At 44.2% G+C, this 9,005-nt stretch overlaps 1 protein-coding gene across 1 annotated transcript in view; it reads left to right on the forward strand.

Annotated features, from left to right (window-relative positions):
* The window catches only part of fam83d (family with sequence similarity 83 member D), an 8,125-nt gene extending 638 nt beyond the window's left edge, over window positions 1–7,487 (forward strand). The window contains exons 2-4 of the mRNA XM_047348498.1: window positions 2,890–3,057; window positions 3,159–3,283; window positions 6,211–7,487. Of these exons, the coding sequence (XP_047204454.1) occupies window positions 2,890–3,057; window positions 3,159–3,283; window positions 6,211–7,081 (1,164 nt within the window). The 3' untranslated portion in view covers window positions 7,082–7,487. The remainder of the gene's footprint in view (window positions 1–2,889; window positions 3,058–3,158; window positions 3,284–6,210) is intronic.
* The last annotated feature ends 1,518 nt before the right edge of the window (window positions 7,488–9,005 follow it).

The raw sequence follows: 9,005 nt of genomic DNA on the forward strand, positions 1-9,005 counted from the left end.
GTAACATTCAACATCGAATCAAACAGACCTTTCTCTTGATACAAGATAAATTCCGGGGAAAATCCTAAATCCTCTTTCACCCTTCCTGGAACTACACTCCAGCCTGCCCCCACAGATTTACACTTGTGTCTGATTCTTATACATTCGGTTTTAGCTTTTCCAGACAGAAGTGGGCTGCAGGCCAAATGCTTTTATTTTTCTCAAAAAGAAAAGCAGATGGAAATGGGATGTGTCAGTCTAATCTCTGGTTCTGTTCCGAGACATTTCCGTTTACAGGGATCTTGCAGGTGGTACAGCCCCTCAGGCCTTGTGTAGAACCTGGCTACCAGATGTGCCTGGACCTGCTTTGCTCAGCTACAGCACACACCGTGTTCCCTGATTCATCAGAAATCTGGAGGAGAAAATGCACATTTTGTCTTTGCTTTACTCCTTTGCGATTGTGTGTGTGTTTCTGAAGCCCTTCACTAACAACTTTAAGGAGGTATGGAGCATGGGAAATCATGGAGTTTAAGTATTTTCCAGATTTGGATAAGTGGATATCTGATATCATTGGGTTACTTTAATGAACTTCAAAACACTCACAATATGACAAGTTGAGCACTTGTTTAATTATTGTGAAGGTTTGTAGAAAAGCTTGTTGAACTGCTTTAGTTGACTATAAACAGACCCTCAACTGCAGTCCTGATGGCCTGGTGAGAAGTTACTTCATTGAAACAGACCAAGACTGCATAGATGTGTATAAAAGTCTACCTGGCTGATTTTGCTGCAGGCAGAGCAAGTGGAGGATTGAGGACCAGTGTAGGGTTTCTTCTTTAAAGGCCAGTACATACGCTGCAAGAACAGATACATTTGTTCTCTTTCTAAGGTCTGCAAGAATATCCATCCATTTATCTTGTCTCTGGTTATTCCAGGCTTCATATTTAAATCCTGACCGTTGCAGAACTATCTGCCGTAAATTCATAGTGAACTGTTGCCTTTGTAGTTAAAGAAATGGCTAAAAGAGGCACGGCGGTGGCGAGGGTAAGGCGCGCGACCCATATACGGAAGATACAATCGTGGACGCAGCCGTCACGGGGTCGAATCCCGACCTATTGACCTTTGCTGCATGTCTTCCCCTCTCTCTCTACCTGTGTAAACGTACAAAAAATGGCTAAAGAATATTTAATTTCAGAAATTTAAGTGTGATCTTATTGTTTTTTCCTATTTTATTTTACATTTTTATACAGTACAAAACACAAAATAATACAAATCAATCTGGTCCACTGGTGTGATCAGAACCACCTGCAGCCAAACCTGCTGAAGACAGTGGAGAACACCCCCACCGCATCCCCTCACCATCCTCAAAAACACTGTCGACTGTGGATCACTTCAAGTTCCTTGGAACCACCCTTTCTCAAGACCCGAGATGATCCTCACATTTAGACCCCACAGAGACTGTGCTTCCTGCTGTAACGCAAGAAGTACAACCTTTAAGAGAAGCCGCTGGTCATCTTCTACAGTCATTATTCAGTCTGTCCTGACTTCGTCCATCACTGTGTGGTTTGGCTGATCTACAAGGCAGAATAGGTCCAAACTGCAACAAACAATTGAGGCTACACAGAAAATCATCAGGGCTGACCTTCCTTCTATCCAGGACCTATACAGATCTAGGGTCAGGAAAATGGCAGCTAAAGTCTCTGCAGACCCCACACACCCTGCACACAAACAGTTTAGGTTTTTACCTTCAGGTCAGTGCCACAGAGAGCTATTTGCAAAAAGCAGCCACCACAAAGACAGCTTCTTCCCCCAGGCTGTTCCTCTGTTGAACAGAATAAACACCTCACAACCAGAGTAGTCAGCTACTATACTGGAAACAAATAAGCATAACTGAACTATCATAACCTAAAAAAAATCACACACTTGTACATACTGCTCCTTGTTCTTTATTTTTTGTACACATTGTGGTTGTTGTTTGAACTGATGTTGATATATGATGCGAGTGATGGAAACCAAAGTCAGATACCTTGTTGGTGCTCACAAGCTTGGCCAATAAAGCTGATTCTGACATATTGAAACAAACGTAAATAAATAAACCAATATATAAATGGACTGTAAACAGACGGCCATTGAACATTGTAAATATATTACTCAGTCAGTCTATCTCACATTAAGAGAGAAAAGGACCCCCCGAAGCCTTCACGTATTTACACTTTAGCTCCGTATACATAAACCTCAGTGTGAAATTGTGTCTGTTTTTAATAGCTGTAATGGAAAGATGGTTGAATCTGGAAGTGAAAATGTGAAGCAACCCCGTATGATGCCCTTTGTTCTTTTGTTGTGTTAAGCAGCTCAGTGTGAACCGTCTGTAGGTATATGGAAGCCGCTCACTGTATCACTACAGTGTTTACTAGTGTGCTCAGAGGAAAAGCCTCCATCACTGCCTCATAAAAATAAGCATCCCCACACGGCAGCCCAGAAAACGAGGGGGAGTCATGACAAGCTGAATTACACCAGTTTGAAGCTTCGAATCGAAGATACACCCATGTCCAATCCTCGACATGCAGCCTTTACCACAGCATGCGAAATTCCATCCGTCCCTGTGAAAAAGACAAATCTCAGTGCCCAAAAAAAAAAATCCTCAGGAAAGCCCTACAGCGCACCTATGTTTCTTCTGTATAAGTCATTTGTTTGCTGACCAAGCATCACGGCCGATTGCCATGGTAACAGACAACAGTCAATAGAAAGCTCATCGGCGGCACGCACAGTACAGCGAGTGTGACAGAGCTTCACAGCTCTGCTTGAATGAGGCCTTGTGTTTGATAATAATGAAAACACAATCATGTGCTACATCTGTGAGCGGCAGCCTGAACAGGAATTTTATTATATTACCTCTGTAATTTTCCACTGCAGGTGATTGCCATAGTGACAGACTCCCTTACAGACCTGGATATCTTTAAGGATCTTCAGGAGGCATGCTCCCACCGCAGGGTCCCCGTCTACATCCTGCTCGACCAGTCATGTGCTCCCGCTTTCCTGAAGATGTGCAGGAACATCGGCGTTCGCCTGGATGATCTCCTGGTATGTGGTTGCTTTGGTTGAGCTGTCTGCGCCTCTATAGGCACAACATGAACATCATCAGATAAGCATCACATTAAAACATTTTCCCTTAATCCTTCCAGCACATGAGAGTGCGAAGCATAGCTGGTACAACTTACTACATGAGATCTGGAGCCAGGATTACCGGGAAAGTTCATGAGCGGTTCATGCTGATCGATGGAAACAGAGTGGCAACAGGTTCCTACAGGTACAGTGCCTTATAGAGGTATTCACAAACTTGGGATGTATATTATGTGATACACCAACACAAAGTAGTGCATCATTGTAAAGGGGAATGGTTATGCCTATAAGAATAGTTTTATTAATGCAAATCTTAAAAGTGTGGAGTGCATCTGTATTTAGCCCCCCTGGGTCAATACCTTGTACCTTGTAGAAGCACTTTTTTCTGCAGTTACAGTTAAAAAAGTCTATTGGAGTCTGTTTCTACCAGCTGTGCACATCTAAAGACTGTAATTGTTGCCCAGTCTTTTCAAAACAGTTCATGCTGTAAACATTGGTCCTCAAGTTTCTCACAGACACTTAAATGGTTTTAGGTCTTGACTTGGACTGGACCTTTGTAAAGTATAAATATACACTGTTCAAAAAAATAAAGGGAACACTCAAATAACACATCCTAGATCTGAATGAATGAAATATTCTCATTGAATACTTTGTTCTATACAAAGTTGAATGTGCTGACAACAAAATCACACAAAAATCATCAATGGAAATCAAATTTATTAACCAATGGAGGCCTGGATTTGGAGTCACACACAAATTAAAGTGGAAAAACACACTACAGGCTGATCCAACTTTGATGTAATGTCCTTAAAACAAGTCAAAATGAGGCTCAGTATTGTGTGTGGCCTCCATGTGCCTCTATGACCTCCCTACAACGCCTGGGCATGCTCCTGATGAGACGGTGGATGGTCTCCTGAGGGATCTCCTCCCAGACCTGGACTAAAGCATCCACCAACTCCTGGACAGTCTGTGGTGCAACGTGATGTTGGTGGATGGAGCGAGACATGATGTTCCAGATGTGCTCAATCGGATTCAGGTCTGGGGAACAAGCGGGCCAGTCCATAGCTTCAATGTCTTCATCTTGCAGGAACTGCTGACACACTCCAGCCACATGAGGTCTAGCATTGTCCTGCATTAGGAGGAACCCAGGGCCGACCGCACCAGCATATGGTCTCAAAAGGGGTCTGAGGATCTCATCTCGGTACCTAATGGCAGTCAGGCTACCTCTGGCAAGCACATGGAGGGCCGCATGGCCCTCCAAAGAAATGCCACCCCACACCATTACTGACCCACTGCCAAACCGGTCATGCTGAAGGATGTTGCAGGCAGCAGATCTCTCTCCACGGTGTCTCCAGACTCTGTCATGTCTGTCACATGTGCTCAGTGTGAACCTGCTTTCATCTGTGAAGAGCACAGGGCGTCAGTGGTGCATTTGCCAATCCTGGTCTTCTCTGGCAAATGCCAAGCGTCCTGCACGGTGTTGGGCTGTGAGCACAACCCCTATTTGTGGACGTCGGGCCCTCATACCATCCTCATGGAGTCAGTTTCTAACCGTTTGTGCAGACACATGCACATTTGTGGCCTGCTGGAGGTCATTTTGCAGGGCTCTGGCAGTGCTCCTACTGTTCCTCCTTGCACAAAGGAGGAGGTAGTGGTCCTGCTGCTGGGTTGTTGCCCTCCTAGGGCCTCCTCCACGCCTCCTGGTGTACTGGCCTGTCTCCTGGTAGCACCTCCAGGCTCTGGACACTACGCTGACAGACACAGCAAACCTTCTTGCCACAGGTTGCATTGATGTGCCATCCTGGATGAGCTGCACTACCTGAGCCACTTGTGTGGGTTGTAGAGTCCGTCTCATGATACCAAGAGTGTTAAAGCACCACCAACATTCAAATGTGACCAAAACATCAGCCAGAAAGCATAGGTACTGAGAAGTGGTCTGTGGTCCCCACCTGCAGAATCACTTCTTTATTGAGTGTGTCTTGCTAATCGCCAACGATTTCCCCCTGTTGTCTATTTCATTTGTACAACAGCTGTGAAATTGATTGTCAATCAGTGTTACTTCCTAAGTGGACAGTTTGATTTCACAGAAGTTTGATTAATTTGGAGTTATATTGTGTTGTTTAAGTGTTCCCTTTATTTTTTTTCAGCAGTGTATTTTCGTTTAAACCATTCTATTGTAGCCCTGACTGTATTACCCCTTTTCCACTAGTCCCTAATCAGCGCGGTTCGGCACAGCTCTACTTGCTTTTTAGGCTTTTTCATTAGTAACGGGTACATGGAACCGTTAATATTTTTAGTACTTGCTTGCTTGCGATTCTCAGTGAGCCAATCCGTGCTGAAACTGTGACGTCAGAAGACTGTCGGTCACTGATTGGTTAGAGGGCGGCGTCACTAGTCACTGCATATTTTGATAACTGATATCTTCAACTGTTTAATTGTTGTACGCTGGGCTTATTGTGGGTATGACCACTATAGCAAGCTAGCATTAGGTGGTGTTAGCTTACCCTAACACATCGTTTAGCTTGAACCCTTCACTTTGATACCGCTCCACATCACGGACCATGGAGCCACCTTGCTATTGACGATCCCATCCACATTGAAGTGGTACTCACCTGTAATGGAAAACAAACCAAACCTTGTAGAGTAGCTACTAATGGAAAAGGGGCATATGTATAACGTCTTTGTTCTGCTAGAAGGTGGACCACCCCAGTCTCAAGTCTTTTGCAGCCTTTAACAGAACAACTAATTTGTCCCCTTTAACTGATTATCTTACCTGAGCTTGGGATCTCTGCAGTTCATCCAGTTACCATGGGCTTCCAGGTTGTTTTCCTGATTCATGCTCTTCTGGCCTGGCCTCTCTGTCATACGTTTTCCATTTTTGAACACTTGAAGGCTTGGGATATTTTTTTAAACCCAACCCTGCTTTGAGCTACTTTTTTACTCATGACCTGTCTGGAGCCTTCTGTCTAAAGACTATTGGTAGCACTGGATTTTACTTAGGCTTTGCAGAGGAAAGGGGGCTTAATACAAATGCACAAAGCTCATTGGATTGGAGTATTTATGTCTTTCTGTATTCAGACATACAGCTCGATTATTTCTTCTTCCTGGTTCCAGGTTTAACTGGACCGATGGCAAACTGAACAGCAGCAACCTGATCGAGCTCTCTGGTCAGATAACAGAGAAGTTCGATGAGGAGTTCCGCATCCAGTACGCCCAGTCCCAGGCCATAAACACCCGCGGGCCTCAGAGCTTCCAAGGCAGCGGCACCTTTGAGCATCTCGGCATCACACCCTCAGTCACCTGCTCGCCTCATGTGGCCAGAGAGAAGCCCACTGAGCCGGTTCATCTGACAAGCACTCCCAGCCGTAAGCCCCAGACATTACCGTTTCAACCTCAATGTGAGCCCTCATCTCCAGGTCCCAGTAAAACCAGCCCGGGGTCCAACTCCTCCACCATAGATGGGGACATGATGGAGCAGAAGCTCCTGCAAGAGGAGGTCCTGGCTGGTAGTGCAAATTATCATCTTCCCGCAGAGCAGCATGCAGAGAAAGACCCAGCAACCCCTGCTGCTTCCTACTGCCATGTCTCAACTCAGACCAGCCCGTTAGTGACGGATAGCGACACCCAGACTGACGCTCAGCACCTCAGCCTCATTGCGGCAGCTAAAACACCACCGTGGGACAAATTGTCCAGGCAGATCTCGTTCCCCAACGCAGATCCGGACGCTACTTTAAAGGACGCTTTTAACAAGCTGTCCAAAGAACGCCGGCACCACTACTCATCCATCCGCTCCAAACTGGAACACATGGTGACTTCCCTGACAGAGAGGCGAGAGCTGGCAGACGTCACCAACGTGACTCAGGGCCTCGGAGCTCACAGCAGCAGGCAGAGGATACACAAAGACTGTGTGCTAGAAACAAATCCCAGACTACCTGCTGAAAGTGGGGCCATGAGCACGTGGCCAAGGGCCAGATGTGTGCACTAGCTTATCTGCATTGATTTTAGCGCTGAAAGGGAATCTTTTAAAACGCTTCTTTGTTCTTAAGTAATACTTTTGACTAATGCAGAAGAATTTCAGATATATTCTTTGCCTACTTCTGAGTAGACTTTTTTTTTTTCTGATCTTTTCTCCACATGTTTTGGTGCTGGGTTGCAGTTAATGTTAAAATCATGTAGAAATTTTTACCAAGGACAAGTAGAATGAGGAAAAATGAGCCTACGTTTGTAAGATAGAGTCAAATCTGATGTAGTACAAGTAAAAAAAAAACACTGAAGTGCTGTTTTAGTTATTTAAATGTGCCTATCGCTGCTGTACCTACTTCCAAAGATCATTCTGGAGAGCAGCTGGCTCTCACTGTGCCTAGAAAATAAAGCAGTGCTTTGCCACGTAACGACCTCGTCTTCACGTTTCCTTTGTTTTCCCATTTATCCTCTTTCTGGTTTAATTTGCAATTATATTCTTGCGAGGAAGACCACAGAAAATATTTGCTCACTGAGTTCCAGGAGACACAAAGGAAGTGGCGCACACCAAAGTGACTCGACAAAGAGAAGGAGCACCTGCGCCGCCTTCACCACAGGGCCTTCGCGCAATTAGTCGAGAGACTGCATCTGTGATTCTGGCACCTCTGCTGATTATGCCACCAATCACAGCTTCTGTCCAGGGTGAATTTAGAGAAGGAGTGCTCACACATTTACAAGTAAAGGACAGGATAAATGCTAAGTACACACACAGAAGGGATGTCGGAACAATTTGAAAATTGTGGTTACAGTGAAGAAAAGTAGCATTTGCTTCCTTACAGATTTCCTGTTTTCTCACATCTGTGTTGTTTTTCTTTTTCAGATCGCCAACCAATTTTTACACAATTACAAAATTTGAGTTTTTATTTATTTATTAAGAGATAAAAGCCATCCCAACCAACCTGGCCCCATGGCCCTTTTTAATGTTCAATAAGATTTAAATCTGGGGCTTTGACTAGTCCATTGTGAAATGTTTTTTTTTGTTTTGTTGTTTGAGCCATTCAGAAGTGTACTTGCTGTGTAACCATTTGCGTCTGAGCCTAATGTCACAAACTGATGGTCGGACATTTTGCATCATGTTACTGAGAACAGAATTCATGTTTCCATTAACTACGGCAAGTCGTTCAGGTGACTGTTGGTGTGATTATGTTTTTCTGAAATGTTGTATTTGTTTAACAGTGTATGTAATGGGTTGCACACATTTTGCTTGTATCTCGTCAGTCCACTGAATATTTTTCTGAACGTTTTGGGGATCATCAAGACGAGTTTGGGAAATGTAGGCAAGCCTGTGTGTTCTACTTGGTCAGCTGGGGTTTGGCCCTTGGTCTCCCATGGATGCGCTCGTTGCCTATCTCTGAATCATGACCTCTGACTTTTACTGAGGCCTGGAGAGCTTTAGATGTTGTTCTTGGTTCTTTTGCAGCCTTGTGTCCCTACGGTAGGTCTGTCACTTCTTGGAAGGTTCACCACTGTTCCATGTCTTCCTATTTAGTTGATGATGATGATGGCTCCTACTGGGTTCTGCTGCAGTCCCAGTGCCTTAGTAATGGCTCTGTAACACTTTCCAAACTGGTAGATGTCAATGAATTTGTTCTAATCATGGTTTAATGTGTTGCTTTTTAAAATCTTTCGGCCTACTTCATGTTGTCAAACAGGTTCCATTTAGGTGATTTCTAGGTTCTACGGGTCTGGGAGTAAACCTAGCTGTCCAAAAAATGTTGTTAACACAACTTAATTCATGTTTTAAAAAGGAAAAATGATGTTTTCACACAAGATCAGGTTGTTTTTCATAGCTTTTTCCCCTTAATAGATAAAATAATTATGTGGAAACTGATTTTTTGAATTACTCAGGTTATATTTGATTAAAAAAAATTGTTTGAATACCTGAAACA

The sequence above is a fragment of the Girardinichthys multiradiatus genome, chromosome 20 (assembly GCF_021462225.1).
Source record: "Girardinichthys multiradiatus isolate DD_20200921_A chromosome 20, DD_fGirMul_XY1, whole genome shotgun sequence".
NCBI lineage: Eukaryota > Metazoa > Chordata > Actinopteri > Cyprinodontiformes > Goodeidae > Girardinichthys > Girardinichthys multiradiatus.